We start from the raw sequence: 25070 nt of genomic DNA on the forward strand, positions 1-25070 counted from the left end.
ACAGCCTGCAGCAAATTTTCTCATAATCTCTCTTGGATTTAAATTTGGTGCTGCACAAACAACTGAGTACGACCAAGTAGTTGCTTCTTAACTCTATATATTCTAAGCAAAATTCCTTACACATCCTAAATACAAAGCAGGCTTGAGTCGTTCTTTTTTGTGGGCAGTTTTTTTATCATGCAGCAATTATTAAATTAACTGATTAACTTACTTTTTAATCTTAACAATCATCTGAATGCTGTATTTGTGCTGACCTGTTAAATATCAGTATTAAAACTTCAAGTGATTTAAGTGCAAGTGATTTCAAGTGTAGTACTGTTGGTGGTGGGAGAAGGATGGTATTTATTTATTTTTATAATACACCTGAATAGTTATATGAGCTGTGAGGTTGTGTCATGATTTTCACAGACTAATAAATAATCACTCTTATAAGGTCAACAGTAGTTTTAATGCAAGGTTAATCCTTAGCTTCTGTTTCTTAATACTTCCAATGATTACTGTTCACTAAAGGCTGTAGTATGTTACTAGAGTCAAGAGAAATGGAATTGCTTGGCAAATTAAGCAGGACAAAAGTAAAATCGTGCTTTCTCTTGCTTGAATTATACCTTCCTAACAGTGACAGTGATATGCTGAAGGCAAAGCTGAAAAAACAGGATTATTACTCATTGCAAGAATAGTGGGTTCTTATTTGTATTTTTTTAGTACATCAGATTTCCATAACTCTGGTAAACCACTTTAAATTTAACAGCACGGCATTGTAATAGAAAATTGCTAATGACATACTGCACTTTGAAAATGAGCTTGTAAACAAAGGTTTGATCTGAATTTAAAATTGCCAGGGGTATTTCCTTTCGCTGTATTAACGCTTCCACTGTGAAGGTTTTACTCGCATCAGCATTTCCCAAGAAGCTGTAAATTTTGTCTTGAAGTGCTTTGGACATTACGAGACCTCAGTACTCAGGGTAGAAGGTATATCAGAGGAATCTTAAATTGGAAAGTAGGTGACAAAGCACCTCAAGTAGAAAAATAACATCTCACACTGCCTCTTCATCTGGAGGGTCGCCTTGCATGGGCTTTGTGTATTTTGTATTTTATCACTATATTTGTAAGTATTAACTTCACCGTATAAATATTATCAGGCTGAATATTTGTACCTCAGCACAGTCCACAGTCTTTTGGTTAACATCAAATTCTGCAAAATTAATGTGTTAGGCCTCTGTTTAATCTGGTTTTTTCCTAAAACAATCTTTCAGTGAGCTGTTTCTGCTTTACCAGAGGGAAAAAAACCTTAGGCTTCATCCTTACAAAACCTTACAAGGGTGCTTTACTTCACATGAGATATTGCCCTGTGCACTCGATGGAAGTGTTCGTATATTCATAGCACATGGAATCGCAACTGCAAGATCTTTTTAGATAAATTAGAATGTCTTTTGTTTCTGACTCCTGGAGAGACTCTTTCTCCTATAAACACATCAAGTTTTTCTGTGTGCAAACTCCATGGAAAATCTGAATGACTGTTGATACATAGGTAACAAAGCAGTCCAAACGAGTTGAAATTAAAAATTCAACGTATATGTACACCATTGTATGGCATAAGTATTAACGTCTTGCTCTTCATGCTCGAGCCATGTTTTAATGGAGAGAGCAGGGAAGTCACCTGTATGCAACCCCCCAACTTTAATCCTGCTTTTCCTCAGCCAGTGCTAAATGCATAGCTAGAAGATAGTTTGAGACCTGTTTTTCTATCTTTAATGTGGGTCAATTCTCATGACTTTTTATGACCAGTCTCATCTTGTCTATTTTGGGTCATATTCTCAGTTCAAGAGTTCAAGTCCCAGGTCCTCAAGACAATTGATTTGTAATTTCCCATGAAGAAGTAGTTGAAAGAAAACATTGATTTTTGCCCTAATGCTTTAAATGCCGGAAACACTTCTTTTTTTTTTTTTTTTTTTTTTTTTTTTTTTTTTCTTTAAGAGGAAATAAATCACATAGTTTGGAGCCCCATACATGCCTGAAACTAATCAACATGCTGATAGTATGGTCATTTATGAAAGTTTTTAATTTTATGTTCCTCAGTCTTCCAAGCATTTTTTTTGTCCCCTCAGCCAAGATCTTTCTTGAGTCCCTGAACATACTTGCTTGAGCTTAATGTCAGAGTTTAAACACTATGGTTTGTTTCGTTGCAGCTGTGATGCCTTATGCTCCCTTAAGCAAGTGCATTGCACAGTCTGGGGGAAAGGAGGTTTTAGGGGTGTGGAGGGAGGTGAAGGGGCTTTGTGTCCTGCTGAAGCATTGAACAGTCTTGTAGCAAGGCTGGATGTTTCTTGTTATATTTGTGAAAATGTTCTGTCAAATTACTTGTCTTGTATTAGCTCAGCTGAATACAAGTTGCTTGAAGTGATTGCAGATAAAGTGAAATATTAAAAGAAAGAAAACATTCTTCAGGACACGTACCCTTGAGACAGGCAGGTACTGTTAAGTTTGCACGAACATCAACATAGCAAGAGCATGTGGCCAAACGGTGTTTAATGTCACCTATATATCAGTCAATTCTGCTTTGGATTAATTACCTTAGACTATACCATTCATTTATTTTTAACATCAGTGAGCGTAGCGAGGCTGTGTTCCTGCCAATGAGCCTGTTTTTATAAAAACAGTCATTTTTAGAAAATGCATTGATTTCTTGCATGGAACAGCAAATTTAGAGGGAAATCTGTATAATTGCAAAGGTGTATTAAGAAGACTAAATACAAAAAGTGAGCGATGGAAGTGAAATGCGAATAGAGGTGTTAATAGGGGAGAAAATCAGCAGCCATAGAGAAATCTATCCAAACCTTCTTTTTTGTTTTAATACAGATTTTGCATTCCTATTTTGTCACTGTGCTATAAATGGTCACACAAATGTTGCCATTCATAGGCACAGAAAAAGCTAGGAGGGCTGGGGACTGAGAAAATCTGTTGTACAGGCAGGTTTGAGAGCAGATGCAGGGGTGCGTTTGGCTTTTGTGCTTTGGCTCTAACCATAAACCAGGGCTTTCTTCCTGTGCAGACCACTGCTTGTTCTTTGTGCCTTTATAAGCAGAGATGCCTGAATATGCTATGGCTGAATATTAATATATATGATCATAAATTGGGAAATTACCTGTTTTATGTCTGTGCATGCATGCATGTACAATGTTTTCTTTGCACTTTAATTCATTGTGCTTGTAGGAAATGCTGGGCTAGAAAAATGTTTTTTCACCAGTACATACCTCCCTCTTTTTTTCTTCATGTTCTTGTTCTTGATTGGTATTTCAAAAAAAAAGGTGTTCAAATAATTTTATGGAACTCAGAATTTTTGGCTTTGCCACAGACTTCCTGTGTAACCTTGGATGAGTTGCTTAATATATTGCGTTTTGACAGGGGTGTGGAAAAAGGTGGTTATGTGAAGCAAGAAAGTATTTGATTATGTTTTCTCAAATGAGAGATCTCCGTAATAAATCTACCAAACAAGTCAGGCACAGCAACTTCTAATGAACCCTTAATTAGTAAGTCTTTTTAATAGGATGGAATTATCCTCACCAGCAGATCTGAGTATTTCTAAGAAAATGCACTTTGACTTTTTAGAGACAACCTCAGCAGATGTTCAGGCAGCTATCCAGGTATCTAAAGATAATAGAAGGAATTCCAACCCACTGATGTCAATAGCAAAACTTTTATTGACTTCTGCAGGCCAAGATTTTACCCTGTCACAGATCAGTGCTAACCCTTGTGAAAGAACAGCTCTCTGCAAATGGATGAAGATGCGATATAATTTTAGAGCACATCTTCTTGTATTATGGCCTCTCTGCCATTTATGTTCTCCTCAAGAACTGGTGTGAATGCATAGCTGAACACTTAACTTTAGGATGTGTGAGAAAAACAAAGCATAAATGCTCTTCTTGACATTCCCTTGGTTCTTTTTCACTAACAGGTGATTACACATTTGATACTTCCTGAACACTGATTTGAGCACTGGCAATGCCAGCATATATGTTGTCATTTTTCCTGTTTAAAGATAGATACCACCGTGCTGGATACCTTTCCTGAGCTTCCAAGAACTATTCAAACTTCTCTAAGCACATTTTTTTAATAAAAATTTCATTACTGTTGTAAATTGTTTGAAGTCTTGAGAAAGAGAGAGTATGTTCGTGTTGAATTCAGAAAAAAAAAAAAAGTGCTTTCAGGTCAAAAGTTCTCATGTTCAGTCCTCATTGCCAATTATCTACTTAGGTGAGAGTTCATTACAAAAACTAAAAAAATATATGTTATTATATAATCCGCATATTATAATTTAAGGTTTTCCTAGTAACTGAGTAACATATATGAGTAACAAATAATAGGGCGGATGTTTTATACCAGTGGATTCATACCAGTTATTTTAGCTATCTCACCTAAATTCTCTGTATTGCCACTGACTGAACAGGATACTTAGACTTATGTCTTTTGGGCCTTCAAGTTAGATGTATATCTGCTTTGGTTTTTAGTGGAAAAGCACCTTGAAGCTTACACGTTGGTCCTGTATGTAAAATTCTTGCAAGAATCAACAAACTTGAAAGGGCCTGACAGGATACAGGATACAGCATTTCCTCCGTTTTGTATTCCACTTCTTTTTTCCTTCAAACCAACTGCTTTAATATTCTCCTTACCTGAAAAAAAAAAGTGAACTAAACCTGTAGTTCAGTAGAAGCACTCCAACAATAATCAAGCAAATATATATGTATATTTATATACACACATAGGGGAAGAAAATAAGGCTATTTTTCTGTTAAAACTGTGAGGATTGTGCTACTGCTACTGATAAATCATCTTGTGGTGTACTGGTTAGCATGAAAGGAATTGAGATTCCTTTTTTTATCTAGAAGTTCATGTTTATGAAATTCAAAATAATAAAAAACTTTCTTCTGAAAACTAGATAGGGTTTTTTAGCCTTATTAGATACACTTATTTTGTAAGAAGTCAATATGGTAAAGGACTGTCCAGATAGAGTTTAGACATAGTTTAATTTGTGATGCAGCTATTAATTACTTAAGAAATGCCCATTACTATAATTGAAGGTGAACTTTTACAGTGCTTTGCTTTAATAATTTCAAGTAGTAGAATAAAAACAGGCTTTGGGACAGGTCTTTGTACTATAAAAAACTGGCTTTAGCTCATTAGCACTTTAATTTTATCTGAATGTGAACCTTAAGCTGCAAGGTTTTTTTAAGGACCCTGCAGCGGCTGTTCAGTAATATACATCATTACAGCATTTGCTTCAGCCCAGATTCAGGAGAACGTTCTAATATGAACAATCATTTAGGATTTTATTTGGCCCTTATTTTAGGCCTGACTGCAACCAAATAATTGTCCTAATAGCTTGGTATTAATGTGTCCTTGTGAAGAAACAGCTAGAGGTGTCAGTACAGGCTGCTGTGTAGGATAAAACATTTCAGGACATTCTGTACCGCTGGGGTAAAAAAGAACTATGTGAAAAAAACCCAGCACAAATTCAACTTAGTCACCTAATTATACAAATATAAATAATCTGTTTGTCGTTGCTCTATTTTATCTGGTTTATGTATATGTACACACAGAAAACACAGGTAAATACTGTTCACAAGAGAACAATATTTAAACTTAGACAATAGAGAGGAAAGTATACTTAGGTATATTTAGACTTGCACTTAAACCTAGGCAGAGGCCACCTGGTTACAGGACAAACAATGCCAATTTGATAATCCGTTCTAGAGAGCAATGTCATCTTAGTCTTCTCAATGAAATTAGCAGTGGATAAACATTTGGAGATTTAAGTAAAGATTGCCTCATATGGAGTCTCTCAGACTCATCCAAATCTCATGAGTTTTTGAACTGGGTCATGAAGGCCTTGTGGGAAAAGAGTTTAAGCTGATTTTTTGTTTGTTTGTTTTTTCCTGCTTCCAATTCAGACTGGAAATCCTGTGAAAATGTTCTTTATTGTAGCGTTTCATCATGGGTGCTTTAGATCTTGGCTTGCAAACATAGAAATAGTATGAAGAAAAGATACTTAAGCCTTTTTAAATGCAAGAAGTCCCAGAGTTTTCCAAAGACCAAACTATTTGTTTCTGGTTTGGTCTGCGATTAAGTGAAATGATTTCTGATTCGATTAAAGACCAGACTTTTATAGGTATAAGGCAACTCTGAGACAGGTAGTCGGCAGGATTTGCCTGAGTGTTTTGTAGTTAGTTGTCTGTCTGCTTCTGTAGGAATTTATTTAGTATGCTTAAAAACATCCAATGTTACTAAAGTGCTAGAGGCTGAAATTCTCCGCTACTTCCAAAAAGCACGTTTGCCTTGCACGTTAAGCCCTGCTGCTCTTAAGAGATGTAACTTTTCATAGGTCTCCCACTGGCATTGCTACAGGGATAAATTGCCCATGGGACGAGCAGCAGTCACAGCTCCACAGAGCTGCTTGCCAAAAGACAGCAGGCCCGGCTTGAAAAAAGTCATTGCCGAGTCCCTGACCTCTGAAATCCACAACGGAGTCACTGTGTCGTGCATGCTGTCATCGGGCATTTTCTGCCCACGAGGAGCTGGCTGTGCCTGGCTCTGCCTTTTTGCGTAAGCCAGCAAACAATCATTGAGTTTTCACAGCTTCCCGTTACGGCCCTCCGGCGTGGAGTCTCTCCGCCTGTAGTCACCCCCTCCCTTACCCAAACTTGTTTGCCATTTGTCTGGTTTTGGTTGAATTTTAAGCAATTTATCAGCTTGTTTTGCCTTGCGTTCTGACCAGGCTTCATATTTAAAACAGAATTAATGATGTGACATTAAGCGTTATGATAACCTGGTAGTTGCTTACTATAGGGTATTTAATGGGATTTTTAAGTGGAATTCAGGATACATGAATTGTTTGTCAACAAATCTCCAGGAAAATCAATACAAACTCAGAAGTGCTGGGAGAAAAGACAGCTTTGAGTTTCTTCTAATGCTTGTTCTTTCTTCTGTATTCTAAAAGCCTTGCAAAACTTGAGTAATAAAAATATGTAGGAGAAAAGAAGGGGGGGGGGGGGGGAGGATATCCCATGCACTTGCACTTTTGAATGTGGAGAAGCCTAGAACCTCATAATTACCTGTTTGCGCAAATGCCTGTGGTGTTATTCAGGCTCTTGTTAAGGTCTCAGTAGATTAATCCAGCAAGAGTATGCTTTCATAAACTGGGAGGAGAGAAATATAATGGGAATTAAAAGGGCATATGAGGGGGAAGAGCAAATATAGCCTCAGAGCCTGGCTTAACTGAAACTGCCCCATCCACAGGCAGAATACTCTTGGCTTACTTTCTCTTTCCACACAAGCCAGGGAGGAAAGCAGTGTTAAACCTGCACAGAAAGCCCTTCAATGGACTCAGTCAGGCCATGCCTACTCCCACGCTTTTCGGAATCATTTCAAAGTTCCTAATCATTTTTCAATCCCCAAAGCGAGAGGGATTGTAATAATAAAGTCTGAAATTAACGACCTGAATAACGTAAACTGTCAAGTCATCTCTCCGCTCTTCATTCGAGGGTGGCATTGTACATTAGAACCTTCAGTGTCCATAAAAACTCTGTGATGCGCTAGAATACAAATGAGACTGATTTTGTTTCAGTGTTTCTGCGTACACTTAGCCTACTCTCCTCTCTGCTCTTGGCCCGTGCAGAACTCATGGATGTGAAGACATATAGAACGTGTAAAAGTAGCTGGTAGAAAAGTACTGCTGATTTTCAGTGCCCTTTTTCACGTTTCCACGCTTTCTCAGAAGATTTTCAATGAGGAATCACTGCTGATGTCTGTTGAAAGCCTCCTCATTAATCATGATTTTGATTTCTCACAACCTTAAAATACCTTCTTGATTCTGGCGTTTTCAAAATCAAAATTTACTCCTTTTCTCTTTGGCTCTTACCTGCAATTTGCATTAACTTACTTGCCTTGTATTCAATGAATGCTTTCATATACATATATTACTATGTACGTTAGCTTATATAAATGGATATTTTTATGACATAATCATTCAAAGCTGGAAAAAAATTATGATCTTGTACTACCAGTGTACCTGCAAAGTGCTTACTAGGAAGCGCTAATGTGGTTTGGGTTTTCCTTCAAAAAATCCTGGTCTCACAAACGTTTGAATGAACAAGTTTTTTCTTGGTTTTAGGGCATTCCTACCATTAGTTTAACACAGAAAGCACAGCTGCAAAACTAGTAACTACATTGAAAGCCTAATTTTGCTCTGTTCCTATTTAGCGTTTGTGCTTCTCAAAATACAAGGGGTATATTCTCTGAATTGTGTTCTACTGTGAAGAGATGCCATGCAGGCAAAGAGTAAGGAGAAATAGAAAAAGTTACATTCCAGTATTGTTGCAAGGCGGCAAGAAAGGAAACGTGTGTGCGTGATTATTGAGCAATAGCATGCAGAGTAAAGATGTCCATGAGATTGGATAGCTAGAGTTGCAGTAGGCTGTGAAGGGCTGCGAAAGTGAGGGTAAGTTTACTTATGACTTATAAAACAGAGAGGAGGAACCACGGGACAGATGCAGAAAATGTAAAGGGGAGAAAAAGATAATGGGAAAGTGTAGGAAAGTGAGAGGAGAAGAAGAGAGGGATGAAGAGCTAATGTGAAGGAAGGCAGCTAGAGAAGAGAGTTGGCTTACAGTGGTGTGAAGAGCCTGATGCAGTGCTCTTTTAAATATGACTTTCAGGATTGCTTATCTAATTAAAGCAGTGGAGGTCTGATTTGAACCAGCTGAGGGTTTGGCTAACTGCTGCTGATTCTACCTCTTTTGTAGGTAAGACACTTGGCGGGGTTGTGGCTTTGTGTGTGAGATCTCACACCCAAAAAAAGGAAATTATTGCAGTAGTTTTAATGCCAAGCAAGATATCTCCCTGCTTTCCTAACTAACGTTTGCCATGTGGTTTGTGGTACGATGGATGATGTTAATCCTGTAACACAAATGGCAGCAATGCTGAGCCCCCCTTAATTCCACTACCAGCGTCTTCCCTCAAATGACTGTCCCTTCTGGACTGTAGTAACTCTTCTCGATATTGGTAGTGTAGTTTTTATTTCCATTTAACTTTCTCTGTGCTGATACATACCAAGAGAACATATTAGTTCTTTGAATACTGGATTACTTGACTGTATAGATACCCTTGAAAAAAATATTTCTGGAATAAATAGAGCCCACCTAAAACTGGCCAGGATCAAGAGACTCCTATCCGCTATGCTGAGTGTAGTTGAGCTCATGCTCAACCTGTATGGAGGAAATGTTGCCTTGCACAAATGTGTGTTGCAAAAATGTAAAGTTACAAAGTAGGCTGATACTTTTAACAAAGTGCTCAACTGTAAATCAATCTGTAAACGTCATCCTGTATTTACACAATGAGATAGGAATATTAAGCAAAATATTTTTCCTGTGTAACAGAACTTAAGTTGAAAGGTACAACAGGCTTGTTATCAGTTTCTCAGTTGAGAGGGAGAAAGTAATTAAAACACAGGCTGTTTTCCGTATCTAACTTACAAAAGAATAATTCTAGGCCAGAAAAATACGTTGTGAGCTCTGCCTGTGCTTTGAAGCCACAGAAAGAAATGGAGTTCACATACCAGAGTAGTCAGTCCCAGCCAGTTTCTGTCTCCAGCATATCAGCTCATAAAATTTCCCCTGTGCTTTTGCAATAGTAATAACATGGCATATTCTTTTAACTATTAGATTGAACAGAAGAAGTTGGATGTTTCAGCTCAGATTTTCCACATAAAAAGATAGCAACCTAGTTAATAAGTGTGTATCGAGAATTCTTCTTAATATATAATCTACATTTCCTGTCCTGAATGTTTTCTTGTATGTACAAGTTTTTCAAGTTTCTGCGGATCCCTCGCTATGCTACGCAAGCGTGCAAGTTCAGGCATGTGTTCTCCCATTGACTTCAATAAGTCTGCTCATGCACACAGTCCTATACCTGCTTCGGTGAGATGGGAGGCTTCAAAGCAACTTGGTACGTTTAGGCAGGAACATTTGCACAGGATGTGCTTTAAAGAAGGGTTTATCTAGCTAGCCATTTTGAACACATAATTCAGTAAATGTGATACAGTCCATATTTTTAGTGGCTTTCAAGCTGTGAAATGCCTCTTCCTTCATACCATTTGGTTGGTAACCATCTGGTTACATATGGAATAGGTCAGATTGTCACAGTTATTGAGGTACCTCATGAGATTTTTCAAACTGTGTATCCCAACCTCGTTGGATGGGCTGATAGACATTTTTTTAAATCCCAGTGGGGACATTCGTAGGTGTTTGTATGCAAATATCATCTTTGGTTCACAAGAGACAAAGGTGAGATCTGGATCTGAGCATCTGCAGGACTAAATTGAAGCAAGGGAGGTTGTACTTGAAATTGGACTGCAGCTTTAAAAAGCTATAGTGATAATAGGATGAAGGTGAAGCAGTTGAGGGTCTAATCTTAAATTTTCCATAATGTGCGAGTTTGTGAAAAAATCAGTCTTTGGTTTGAAATGATTTAAAAAAAAAAAAAAAGTCATGGTGACTATTATGTTTATTGAGATTTGCTAACACTACGTGACATATCAAATTTTAGTCATAAGAGAGAATTGTGGTAATAACACAAACTCCCTTTACACTCTCTGTTCTCCCCAAATCTTTCTTTGCAAGTACAATTACATAGAACAGTTTTAGCAAGTTATTTCAAAAGGGCTCAGATTTTTTTAGGTTGTCTCTCTGATTATTGTAGCGCAAAATTTTAGCCATGACTGCATTTTTTGGATGCTCCCACAACATGCCCAGTAGCTAAAACTGAATTCGTTTTCATGCTGCGTTTTTCTAATGTTCTCGGGTAGCTACTTCTTCACTTGAAAAAGAATCAGGTGCCCATCATTGCCACGTTAGAGACACTTTTCCTGTGAACTGCCACCTTTTCAGTGAGGTACAGAAACACCCTAGCTTTTCATCAGGAGACATGGACAAAAGTACCACTGCACTGAACGGCAGCCAATAAAGGGGCAAAGGTTGGATTACCGTGGGCAAATAGTGTGTGTGCAGATCAGTGATCTTGCAGTAAGCTTAAAATTATCTTTCCCCTTCTCCTTTCAACTGTCCCAGGCTGGTTGGTTTAGGGTTTGCTCTAAAATATTACATCGGTGTAGAGATTTAACGTGACCCACCATCATACTTTTATTTCACACCGAGCTCGTTTCTGGTTTTAATCATAACCGTTGTGTCACGTATGTGAGTGAATTTCTGGAAGTACTGGAACTCTGACCCTGACAAGGTATAGACTAATGCCTCTTGGCAATGCTGATATTCCCATTCATTCTTTTACATTGTGTTTTTTTATTTAAAAAAGAAAAAAAAAAAAAAGGCTGTGTCTTAGGATTCAAGTTTGAACAGGCTATACTGGGTTTGGGTGGTTTTTTTGTCCAGTGAGCTGTAACAGAAATGGTAGAGAAATTGTTGGGGATCTCAAAAGACAACAAATAAATGCTCTTTATATCATCTTAATGCTCTTACGTATTTCTGAAGAGAAATTATCACTAATGTGTTAGTGTTAGTTCTCCTATTGCCTGATTAAAGAGTTTATAACCTTATGGTGAGACGACAGGCTGCTAGTTACTTCTTTCCCAGTGAAATATAGCCTGATATTCAAAACCCAGAGGCCTGTGTTTGCCAGGTCTTGCTCTATAAGAGAGATCCTAATCTCAACAAGATAAACGGCTTAAATAAAAGTTGATGAAAGAACAGTCCGAATAGTGGATTATGCTCTAACAGTTTTACAGTGCTTTGCTTTGGGACAATTCTGTGCTTGTGTCCTTAGGGAAGTTGGTCGAAGAGCTGAAGTTTTCAGTGTTTACAGAATTGTTTTAGTCTTGATTTTTACCAAGTTAATTTCTGTTCAGTGCTTGCATATTCATTTTCATTTTGTACTGGGAAGAAATTATAGGGAAAGGGTTAAGAGCATGCTTGCTCTTCATCTGTTTTAAATCCATAAATGTGAGCCCCTGTGCTGTTTCTAGGTTTCAGATTACACTCTGTGATTTATAGGAAAAGGCTGTTCTCCACAAGTTGAAATCCCATGTGTTTCTCCACCATTGTAAAATAACAAATCCTTGAGAATGCTTCCAGTTGCAAAAGTTGCAGTTTTGAACTACATTTGTAACTGCTTTTTTTTCTGAAGTGATGGCATTGACGTGGGAAGTGAAGTCCCCTTGTCCTAATGCTGTCTGTTCAAGGTTTGCCATGCTTTTCATTGCAGTTTACACAAACTATAGCAACACCCTTATGTTTATAGTCTTCTATCACTTTATTTTTGGAGGATACACCCACCGAAACGTGCAGCTGTGAGCAGACACTTATATCATTCTGCATAAATTACATCCAGAGCCCCTACAGAGATGGCAGGCCAGAAGCTGCAGTGACCGAACAGTCCATCAGCTTCCAGTCCCTTCCCATGTCCCATGGTGTAAACAGTGCAGAATTTAGCCTCGTGTTTTTCAGTTGATTTCTGTGGCAATGATGGGGTTTTTTTTGGACACGGTATGATTTCAGAATACAGGGCTTAGAAAGGGCTTCGCAGCAGTGACTTCCACCTTCTCTTTTTCATTATTAAATGGCAGGAGAATTTGCAAATCATCTCTGTAGCTGAAAACAAGATGGAAGATGTTAGGATTTCTGAAATAGTATTATCAAGGATTTTTGTAATGTAAATATTGCTATTCAGGTCAATGGCCTCTTCCTTTCAGATATTTTTTCCCACTGTACTTCCTGTCTCTGCAACAGAAAAGCTGCTTTATTTTGTTAGTCACAACTGTGTAATCACTTTCATTTGTGTGGAACAGCTGAGATACTCTCTCAATTTACCTCCTGTGCCTTGGTAGAATAGCCTGAACTTGTGAGGGTGTATGAGTGAATCTAACCTCTTGCCTATGATTGGTTTTACAAAGGAAAAACAACTTTCTTGTCTCTATTCACTATTATTTAAAAATACACTTATTACTGAGATGCTGGGAAAAAACCTGAAGTACGTTCTGGCTGAAGTCATTGTGTGGGGTTGAATAAGTAACAATGCAATATTGGTTTGACCTTCCATGGATCCCCTGTGAACTGCATCAGTAGGTGACCTAATAATAGCTTATTTCTTTTGTCTCAAAACAAAAGGTTAAATGGAATGATGTTAGTAGTATTACGTGATGAGTGTTAATTAAGATGTTGGTTAGAGCATATATTAAATTAGCATGTTAAAGTATTATGTAGAGTGGAAATAAATAATTGAGAATTCTTAATGAGTTGATAATAATTTTGATGTTTTTACATCTCATACTCAGCATTAGATATTTTTGTGTACAGGTGGTATCTGATGTATATTCTGGGCAATGCAATTTAAGTCAAATAGAAAAGCCAAACTCAGCCTTGAGTTTGCAGTGGTCTTATAACTCCCTGCAATTAACACAACAAAGAGCTACAGTGTAGTGTTAACAACCTCTTGAGCATAATGAAGTAGTGTAACATCAGCTGGTTTAATATTCAAAGGTTATTGTAATTTTAATAGGCCAACAATAGAGAGGCAAGTAACCATAGGCAATATGGGTTTTTTCTTCCTAGTATCCCTGATTGTAGCCCTGCATTTCCTTTTATAATTCAGAGCTGTGGATGTCAAGCTCTGCAAAAAATACTTTTTTTAAGCTGAAAAGATCGCTCTTAAACAGGTGGTGCAAAATAATAACCATGGCTTTCTGTGTGCACTGAACTACAACTCTGTTGTGTTCTGTCTTCAACCTCTTTAGAAAAGGAGTTTAATGTGTCAGACTATGTCTGTAAGACAGTGTCGTACATTATTATTTATTTATCTGTGATCTCATTTGTGTCTCGATACTTTCAAATTGCTTGACCTTGAAACTGTGTAAAAAAGCAACTGCCGTCTGACTCAAGTTGCAGAGAGTAAAGAGCTGAATAAAGGTTCACTGTGTTTTGATATGGGTATCAATATCAATTGGTATTTGATAATGATATCATCAAAGTTGGGGAACAATAGCCAATTCTAACAAAATAGGAACAGGTTTTTGTATTTTTCCTGCTTTCTCTACAGGGTATTTCAGTTCCTTCCAAAAATAATTTTTACTTCCTCCCTGCATTCCGCCGCCCCCCCCCCCCCAAGTCCTTTGTGCAACTCTTCATACCCTGGTAACAGACATAAGTAAAAACAGAATTGTGAAAACATACAGCAAAGGCAATTTGGGATGTACAAGAAATCTCATGCTCTTGCCTGATTTCAACACAAACTTTTATAGTAAGGGTTATGTTCTTAGCTAGCATCATTGTGGGCAGACCACAAAGGAAATCTCTGATGCTATATCTGTTTGTCCCAGCATACCATTAGTTCTGAAAACGTATGCATGGTCTTTATTCTAGCTACAGCAATTTGTCTTGGTTCTAGACATGCTATGTGTTGGACCATTTCCCCCAACAGAAGTTGAACAAATTTGAGCGTTGCACTCCAAAATCCTATGCTGTTTAGGTATTCTGGATCCTCTTCTGTTTAGCTGGAAATCAGTTTTTGTTTTATGTGTCAGGGTATGCTGAGGAATAGAGGGACAACTGGGAATGGAGTAGAGGGTCAGCATGTTTGAAAACTTTGGGTTTAATGGTGTGTTTATCTTCCTTATCCTGTGTCCAGTCTCCCAGTATCACATAAATGCTTTGCAGAAAGCCCTTCTTGAAAATTCAGTTGTAAAATGATCCAGCTGGAGTTACAGCAATATAGTTGTGCAGCAGTATAGATATTAGAAAGTTTGTATTTTGGGTGAGTTATGAAGCCAAACCCCTTGTGAGACTTGTGTTCCCTATCAGAAAAACAGCTTCCAAAAACTTCTGTACTTCGTGCCATCTCTTGCTGGTCCACATGGCAGTTGTTATTTTTTACCTGTGCTAACTAAAGGTCAGGAGAGCAGTGGTTCTTTCCCTTCTCAGGCCTGCATTTAAATATTCATTTCAGATTGCCTTGATATGAGCATATTTTAAAGGGCTAGACTGATAAGCTGTATTTTCCAGAGTCGCTCGGAGTCTCAAATTGCAATTAGTGCCTGAAACAAGTCAAGTCACTTGAGCTTGCTTTCCTCTTTCCGTATGAACCCCCACCTCTGGCTTCCCCGCCACCCCTCGGAGACCTCTCCCAGGCCACCGGTGCAGAGCTCGGGATTCTTTCTGACCTGCCAAGTGTAGCTGATCAGGTTTCCCACCAGCGGCTATCACTGCGCAAAGGCTCCCAAAGCAGGAGAAGAGCTCCATGCTGAAGCCAGCGCGTGTGCCATCCTCCAGCGGTAGGTATGTCGGTGCTACAACTCTGCCGAGATGCGACTGAGAGCTGGGGAGATCGCATCGCACTCTGAGTTGTGGTTGCAGAGCTGCCCACCCCTCGGGCAAGCTGCATCTTTCCGACAGCTTCCCCTGTTTATATACCATGCTCCAATGGCATGACCATGAAAAACCTACACGATTTTTTTCCTTTTTAAAACATTTCTTATAACGGTATGCTGTTTTTATGATTAACTGAAGATATTAAAACATCAAAATCCTCCAAAGGCAATGTTAGTTTTTAAACTTGTTCTTTTTTGCATATCTCTTAAAAACCCACAAACCAAGCTAAACCTGACTATCTGTAGAGAAAAGAGGATTGCTATAACTACATGAAAGGATTTCTGAGTTAAGCCCGTGACTTTTGAGAAGGGAGACATGAAAGCTGCTGTAAAATAAAATATAGATCTGTTAAAAGATGGCTGTGGATTTAAAATTACATGTTTTAAATAAAAAAAAAGACCAACCACAGATAGCTGGGAGAATACATAGTGGGGGGAGGAGTTTACAAATGTTAATTCACCTTAAGCTAATTCCCCTGGGGCTATGTTCGCAGTCAGTAAATAATAACCAAGATGTTTACTGGCTGAAGGGTTCACCAAAAGAGTGAATTTGACATTACTCTTACAGAGTATTCTTGCAGAGTAATTTTTAAATTTATAGTCACTAATGCTCCTATGGAAAGTCAGCCCCTGCAGTGCCCTAGGTAGGGAACAGAAATTACATTATGACACGTGCATTTAAGTCAAAGCAGCTCATATTTGCAAAATTAAACACTCAAAACATACTATTCTATAGAAATTATTGATCAAACTTCTTCCTAGAAATCATTTGCTGCTGACATTGTATTACTCAGTGCTTAGATGAACAACTGCATTTGATGAAATCTTACGTGTTCACGACCCATTTGCAAGCATGAATAAGAGTTCAGTAGACTTAGATCTTTTGTAACCAGATTTCTTGTTCGCCAATAATTACTAGAATGCCTTTGCTAAGACCAAAGAAGTTTTAAAAATCTAGCTTACCTGCTATTTGTGATTCTCCTTGTTCTATATATCTTATTATTTCTGTATTCCTATTGCATTCAAACCTGTGAAGACCCTGGAGGTGAGGACTGTGGGGGGTATCTGAATTCATTTCATTTGTCTTGTCGTTAGTTTCCAACTTTACTTTCACAAATGGATGGGAAGTCCAGAAGGCAAGGTCTAGTAAAGAATGTTTGTCATTAAAAATAAACACATTCATACATTGAAAATGTTATGGGAGCGTTTATGTAAACACTAAGGTTGGCTGAAGCCCATTTAATAAAACATCAGTTTTGTAACTGGTTTGCTCTTCAAGTGTCGTCATACTTTTCTAACACTTCTGGGCAGCTTTTACTGCTTGGTCCTTAAGATGGTTTTTGTGAATCATTTATAGGCCAGGGTATATTTTGAGAGCCCCTGATAAACGTAACATAATGGTGGCAAACAACAGTTGCCAAGCTCTCGCAACAAATGAAAGGAAAAGCTGAGTAGCCCACATTATTTGAAATAATCAGCGATTCTGATTTTGTTCCTGGGTACAGTGATCAAGCATTTCCTATTACAGAATACACAGCAATGCAACCTAATCCCTTTTAACTTATCACATCTAAAATGTTGCCCAGTATGGAGAAACTCCTATCAACTGTAATGGTCAGGGAATGACAGAACGTGTGAAAAGACAAGAATAACCTTGAGCCACAGCAACTTCTATATCAAAAGCGCCTGGAGGACTAATGATGAAAGATTTCATTAAAGTTAAATGCACTAATGAAATGGCTTAATGCAGCTACTCTGCGTCTTGTCCATCAGATTCTGTGACAAGGGACGCTTTTCAGTGCCTGAATGTGAAAAATATTTCGGTTCACATGCACAACGTATTATTAAAATCTGATGTGTTAAAGATAAAGCTCAAGTCTAAATAATGATTAGTGCCAAAAACTTCAGGCCAACCGACTTCAGCACTCTTTCTTAATACTTTAGCTCTGTCCTAAGTCAGAAATTTAAGATGACAGCAGAGAATTTAAATATGTTTGAAAACTGTGCTTGAATTCAAATCAGTGTTAGGTTTACTGAGAAATGGGTATTTTGTAAAAGATATTATAAATCTGTGGTGCTCTCCTACTGAGTTTTCATTCTTGTTAAACTATTTCTGAATAGACAGTGTTGACCTTTTAACTCTGATAATATCAGCGTCCGTGTAGGTTGGGAGGTCTGTGCCAGACATTATGGTCCTGATAATAAAATGTTCTACAAATGAACAAAAAGGCAAGTGTTATAAATAGGAAATTAGCACCACCTTTCCTCTGTCCTGTTGCTTTAATATTTCTGTTAACACTAAACCAATATGTAGAACACCTTCCTGAGATGAAAAGGGGAACAAACTTCTAATGGCATTACTAAGGACTTGATACAAAATTCAGCAGCTTTGTAAGGACAATAAATAATTTCTAACTGGTAATTGTTTTTTCCTTTCTTGTCCTTTAGTGAAAGAACCATGTATTTCAGAATAGGGATTAATTTTGTAAAATTTCATTGAAAAAGAAAAAAGTTTTTATTTTTCTTGAAACATAAAACAACCAAACCATGCAACTGCTTACTTCCTTTTTTGTAAAGCCACCTGGTTTTTGTAACCAAAAACCTTAGCCTTCATCCCAGAAAGCATTCTTCTGGGGTGGCCCTGCAGGTCTCCTTGCAGGAAGGAGGCAGGCGGGTGCTGGCTGAAGCTGGTGACATTCACTGTGGCTGTCAGGGAGTGTGGGACTGGGGAACGAGCCACACCTTGGGAAACCTATTGAGGTTTTGGCTGGCTCTGTTGTGAAAAATGAGTAATATTGAAGTCAAATGTACAAACAGCTGCATTACAATAGTTTGGGGCATTTATAAATGTATAACAACTTTCTAACCAAATAAGAACGGCTGTAAAATTACCTGAAGTTCTTCAGCACGCTTGTTTTCCAAATCACGTGAAATTCCAGTGCAGATTTCTGGTGGGCTAACGAAGAGATCAGGCTTCCTCCAAATGACTTGTTCTAGGTTAAGTATCCTAACAACAAAAGGAGGGAGGAAGAACCAATGACTTCTAGTCATTTTATTCTATCAGGCTTTCTTTTGTAGTGTGGGTGTTCAATCCATTGTATTTTGTTGCCGGGGATTTTTTAATCCTCATTTCTTATGCTATGAGGAGTGCCTGCATCTGCAACAGGTTACTTTTTCAGTGCACAAATAATGCAAACCTGGTTTGTACCTACAAATAATGTAGGTTTGTATGAATCTGTTGACCCTGTTACCACCAGGTTGGTTTTCTGTTGTCGATGAGTTGTTATATCCTCCTTCATTCTTCCGGATCATTCCTATGGGTTCTGACAATGTTACGGCTTCACTGGCAGTTTTGGGACCTAATTCTATAAGTTTAAGTCCACGGGAAATGTCACGTAGTATGTGCCATGTTCAAGGTGATCTCAATGCCCTGTTTATGTTGAGAAAGAAAATTACTGGTAGCTGAAAGCTAGTGGCAATTTTTCTTCAGAAAGGTGCAGGCTGAGATGTTGTCTGGTATAGGAAGCTTGATTTTACAGGCATACAAACTACTTCAGTTTATTTTTGAAGGCAATATGCTGATGGTTATTGGAGTCACTCAAACGGTGATTGGCCAGTCCCTTTGGATGTTGGTTATCGTGAGATTAATGGGTATGGTGAGGGTGAGGCTCAAAGCCTGACGAACGCCCAGGAGAGGAAAATAGCTTCGTTAACTAAAGGGCAACAACCTTGTCTGCTGCCCCTGTTGCTAACGCACTTATCAAATAAGCTTTCTCCTAAAGCTAGGCAAAACTAAATGTGTAAAAAATGAGGGATTTGAATTGCAGGAGAGCTTAGCTCCCGTGGCTATGCTGAAGCGGGTGGGCTGTCCAGAGTGTCCCAGGAGTCCCTAAAGCCCCCTTCCACGGGGGCTGCGGGAGGGCGGCTCTGCCAGCAGACACTCGCCCCGCACGGCAGGGCTTCTCCCGAGGGCATCTCCCGCTCGCCGTGGGGATGCGTGCGCAGGGAAGGCGTGTCGCAGCTCTCTGTAAGCACTCTCAGATGATGTCATCTCCCGCCACGCTCCTAAAGAAAAAAGGATTCGTGAAACTCTTGCTCTGCGGACGGTAATGTATTGAGTGGCTAGCTGGCAGCTAAGCATGCTGTATGTCCGCAGAGGTTGCAGGCAGCCATTCTGTAACCAGAATTCAGAGACGTCACAAGTGGCTGAACAAACAAATATCGCCAGTTAATGGTTAAGCTCTCAATTTACTGAAGCGTTTGTTACCAGTTTGCAAAAGAGATCAAACAACCGTGAATCATAACCTTGGCTACTAATTAAATCCTTTATTCCCTTCCCTCATCGCAGAAGCATTTAATCTTGGGGAATCAGGACAGCCTGTTGTGCAGAATTAGATTTTACAGCTTAAGCGGAAACAAGCTTACTGTAAGGTTTCCTACTGGAGCTGGAAATGGCAAGGAATAAAATGAGAATATTAACTTTCCCTCCTGGCATGGAAGTTCGTGTTAGCACTGAACAAGGATTGATGTAAAATAGCTGCATTGGAAAATAATTTTGGTAGTATACTTTTGTTATTTCACTGAATGGCAAATATAGTTTTCATTATCCATCTGTCTTGCTTATAGATGAGGCTCATTATCTAGATAGAGAGTGAGGGATTTGGTGTGCTTCACTAGTGACCGTCTGTCCCAAAGAAAAATATTTTACTCAGAAATAATGGACTGTGAAGAACAGCCCAGAGGAAACGAGGCCTAAACCAAGCAGTTTTATTGCAACTGAAATTTATTTCTATTTGTCATAAGAAGTTTTTGTGTGCATTTATGTATAGGATGTATAGCTGCATGACAGTTACGCTTTCACACCTTTGATATGTAACAGCAAATTAAGCAGCGTTTATCTTTTTGTCTCCCATCTCTGTGAAGCAGAACTTAAAAACCCCAAGCCTGTTATTTTCTTTGGTTTTGGGGGAAGTCGTCCATGTCCCTAGCAGCAGAGTGATGCAGCAAGGGCTCACAGAACCGGGATACCATGAACTAGCATTAGGCTAACTCCGCTCACTGGGACTCAAACCAAACAGGCAGCCATCCCAGTTAGGCAGAGCGCATTTCCATTTTTATAACGGGAACCATGATCTTGCAGTCAGATCTGCGGGAGCAGGGACCTGGAGAGAGTCTCTCTGAGACACCTCAGTTACCTGTTAATAGGGAAGGGCCTCCCAGTACAGATCCAACTGCAGAGTCACGGATCGGTGTATAATTATTGAGGCACAGTTGCGTTATATAAATGCACTTACAGTCTTAGTAATCTGTAGACCTGTGGTGAAAAGCTGTATGTTACTAGTTTGAAAAGTGACTGTGTTTTACACTGTATCCAGAGAAAGTAATCTTTTCTGTCATTGCTAAATCTGAACAATTTCTGTAACAGAAATTTCTTGAAACCACCTGAGAGGCAGTATCTACAAATAGAAAAAGAGAGCTTTTTTTGGTTCGGTTTTTGGCTTTGCAGAAAGCTATTTTCCCACTAAAAAGTGTGAGTTTTCAGAAAGGGAACGCCTCAGCTACACTTGCCGTGCTGTTCAGAGGACAGACATCCACCGTTTGCACATGCAGAGCTTCTGTTTGCTGGGGGAAATTTGTCCTGAAGAAATTCGTGAATACTCACTAAAATTCCAGGTTATGTTTAACTGAAGAGGCTTGGGTGATACCATGCTGTATCATACCAAAGACCCAAACCTGTACAGAACTTAAATATGACTTTTCCATCCCATGGTGAGTATGAATGCTGTCAGGTTCAGTACAGACAGAAAGTACTGCCTAGTGACATCTCAATATGGTGGTCTATCAGTATTACTAATGATAATTCTATAAAGATAAAACATTTGGAATATCTAACTCTGCTTTTACTGCTGATTCCTGGAAGCCATCACTAGAAGTCTGTTTGGGATGAGAGTTAGGAAGGCTATATGTTCATGCATTTAAAAAGGCAATAAAGGTTGTGCAATAATCTCAATCAAGCGCATCTTGCTAAGAGTAATAGAATGAGCAAGTAGACTAAATCATTGGCACAGCTTAAATGTTTGATTTGATATTTTAATGTTAAGAAGAAAAATACATAATTTTTGCAAGCTTTGAAAAATTTAGAATATCTGTTGCTTTTAATGAACTGTTTACAAAATAATGTCAGATACTATGAAAATCTGTTATTCTAAAGTACAAAGAGCAAATTATTCTTTCTTAATTCTGTTTTCAGTGTATATGCATGTGCATGAAGAGGGGGATATATTTGTTTGAAGACCTTTCAGATTATTTTGTCTTTATAGACACTTACAGATCGGTTTTGGGATACATGGGTATGTAGGTGTTGCATCCATTTACCACAGGATCGTTTGAGTTGTTTAGCACTCAACAACTCAAAAATCTTTAAATTGTTATTTTAAAGTAATTTTTTAAAAATAAATTCATGTGAGTGAAGAAACATATTGTACGGGACTTGCAGGGATGGCGGTGAACCCACAAAAAACCAAAAGCTGGATTTCTAGAGCGACTGTGTATACAAGCTGCGTGAGGCCGAATATGCAGAAACTTGATAGCTTTTTGGGGGGGGGGGATATGAAGCTGGGAGAGACGGGTGGACATTTGCTTAGATATAGGAGGAGGTTATGTGGACACCTCTTTTTACTGTGAAATGTATGCAAATCTAGCATAGGTCAGATAAAATCCTGGATTTTTATAGCCTTCTTGAAAGGTGGAGAAGGTCAACATAATACTGTGTTGTGCTCCCAGGCTGAATCACAACTACTTGCATTACACATTCACGTGTTAGTGAAGCATTTACTGCAGACTGTTATATTTATTGTCTGGATGGAGATGCTCTTTCACCCCACTCACCTTCCTCATTTTTCCCACAGGCTGCGAGAACACCACCGTGCTGCAATTAAGGTGATTCGTAGGATGCAGTATTTTGTGGCAAAGAAAAAGTTTCAGGTGAGTTGTGAATAGAAGGCTCCTTTTCTAAATAAAACCTTTTATTCTCCTGATTCACTGTTTCTTTTAGAAGCTTAAGAGAGACTTACACAATGCATTTCAGTAATGGTGAGCTACACCCACTATTCTCTTCCTCCTTCAATAGGGTGGTTGTTTAGCAGCAGGTTAGTCAACTGTGGATGCACTGGAAATGGGCTAAACTCCTGAAATGCAGTCTGAATTAAAATGTTATTTTCTGCTAATGGACTTGACCCTTCACCCTCTGTTATCGCTGTCTCTTTCTCGCAGTGCAAACATTCTCATATGTCTCCATTAATTCTGAGCTGTATGTTGCTGTCATGCTGAGTCGGGAGGATTAGAGATTAAAATACTACCTCAGCCTTGTTTCTGTCTCTTACTCAATGATAATGAAGTCCTGATAAGAAACTGGGGTGGGAATTCGTTAGCGTATTGGAAGGTTCTGCCTTCCTTTTCCCTTCTCCCCTCTGCACAGGTAGGAGACCTCCTTCCCAGTTTGTGAGAGATCAGTTCTCTTTACTCCTCTAGCCCTCACTGACATACGTTTCCTGTGTGCCACTTCACTTGCTGTGATATTGTGATACTGCAAGCATTTAACAGTAGCTAATTAACCTTGTTGCCTGGTCTGAATAAAAAATTCTGACTGCAAACTTTCTAAGAATGTGGTTTCTAAATCAATTTCATTAATCCAGTAAAAACACGTGTCAACAGCCTTCAGCTTGATTTAAACCAGGTGAATATATATATGTGTAAGAAATATATTACTTTACTTAAAATTAATTCATAAAGGACAATCTCCAGAGAACAGGCTTCACAACTGAAAATGCAAGGAAAGAGAGCACCTTAACTGCCCACATCATTTTCATATATGACCTCACCAGCACTGCTTAGAATAGACTAAAAACCTTTCCCACTCTTAATCTAGCCCTCCCCCAAAAAGGGAGGGTGCCCATTTCCCTTCAAATTTGAAGGGCACAAAGTGTAGGATCAAACAATGATGATGATGGTGACAAATGGTCCAAGAGATTCATTGTTTCTGTAAGGCGATGCTTGCTGCTACGTCAAAACCACAATTCTGACTTCCTCAGTGAAATTTAGAAGTACTGCCTGAATTCTTTAGCAATTTTCTATTTTGAATCTTTTTATTTTTACTAAAATTCATGAGCTAATTTATGGCTAAGGCTGCCTGAGCTTTTCAGAAATTTGTTTCAGTTATGTATAATGTATTCAGACTGTCACCATTGAGGCTGAAATCTCCCATGTCCGGGGTTTTCGTCGGGAGAGCACTCTCAGAAAGTTTCTGCTAGCACATTTCCCCTGGTATTTTTATTAGACTAAAATTAAGAAAGGCACAATGTCTGGACTACTTGGAAATAATTTTTATAGTCATTTTATTGAGAAGCTTCTTAACGCTTGCTGCCAGCACTTGTAACTTGGCAAGGGACAGGGCCCATTCAGGTGATGTGTCCACTGCTGTTCTGTGAAAAACTGCCTAAAAGTGGCCAGTTCCATTAAACTTTAATTGATTCTCATTCTAAAACCTGATTGTGATCCTTTGCTCCATGGTAATTACTGAATCGTTGCTCTCATAAATTTAGATCATAAAATATTTGCCATGGTATTAACTAAACTGCTTAGAAACAAGATATCTACACGTAATATATCTACCTCCCAAGTGGTATTTGTCAAAAACAGATTTTGAAAATGCCTGAACGCTGCGTGCAACATTATCCACCTGGCAAATAAATGAAACTCCCCTGCGGCAGATGATTTGATAGAAGCTGAAAAAGCATTTGACTGAATAGAATGGGACTATTCAGTTCATACTTAAAACTTGTTTGTACTCGGTATCCTGGTTGCTAATCTGGTTTCTCAGTTGTACTCTCACTTTGGCATCTGCAAAAGACTTGGTCTTGGCCATCCACAAAATCCCTCAGCCAGCAAGGTTGTCTCCCATCCTTCTTTAGCAGTCTTTCTTCTTCCCAAGCTATCAATGTTAGCTGTTACTAAAGAACTAAAGATGTCAGTTAGGCTGAAGTGAAATGTATCTCAAGTCACTCCTGTGTACAAGTGATACGCTGCTGTTTCTGTCAGAAGCAGAATCTCCCAATAGGAACGTATGGGGGATATCTGATACTTCTCCATAATTTCTGAATACAAGGTTATGACCGAGTTTAAAAATTTGGAGAGCACCAAAGGTACGGTTTTCAAAAGCACCTAAGTAACTTAATGCCCAACGTCACCTTGAAATTCAAGCCACAAGGTGCTTTTGAAAATCTCTCCTGTAATTAAGAGATAACTACTGCCATTATTCTTTCCTCAAAAGTATGTTATAAATCTGCTTTGTTCTATTGTATGCACATAAAATAGTCATGAGAAATTAAAATGTTTAAACGAGTGCCAAGTAATGACGATACAGTTTCTAATAACCAGTCCAATGCAATATCTGTTAAATAAATGTAAAGCATACGATGCATTTTTAAAATGTATCTTTCAGCATTTAAGAGGTCTGCATAGCTGTTTTCTGGTAGATATTTCCCTTTTTTTGTGTTTGCGAAATGTATCTTCCTAGAAGAAAATTCAGATTATTTTTTTTCTATAACTATTGGAAAAAAAACAAATTTCAGCTGAAGTTCATTGGACT

General features: G+C 38.5%; 1 protein-coding gene across 2 annotated transcripts in view; it reads left to right on the forward strand.

The window, feature by feature from the left end:
* Nucleotides 1–25070, forward strand: part of KCNQ1 (potassium voltage-gated channel subfamily Q member 1) — a 369743-nt gene that overhangs the window by 228733 nt on the left and 115940 nt on the right. For both annotated transcript variants that reach the window (XM_049821099.1, XM_049821100.1), the window contains one exon: nt 22333–22408. In XM_049821099.1, the coding sequence (XP_049677056.1) occupies nt 22333–22408 (76 nt within the window). The remainder of the gene's footprint in view (nt 1–22332; nt 22409–25070) is intronic.

This window comes from Accipiter gentilis, chromosome 17 (assembly GCF_929443795.1).
Source record: "Accipiter gentilis chromosome 17, bAccGen1.1, whole genome shotgun sequence".
Lineage (NCBI taxonomy): Eukaryota > Metazoa > Chordata > Aves > Accipitriformes > Accipitridae > Astur > Astur gentilis.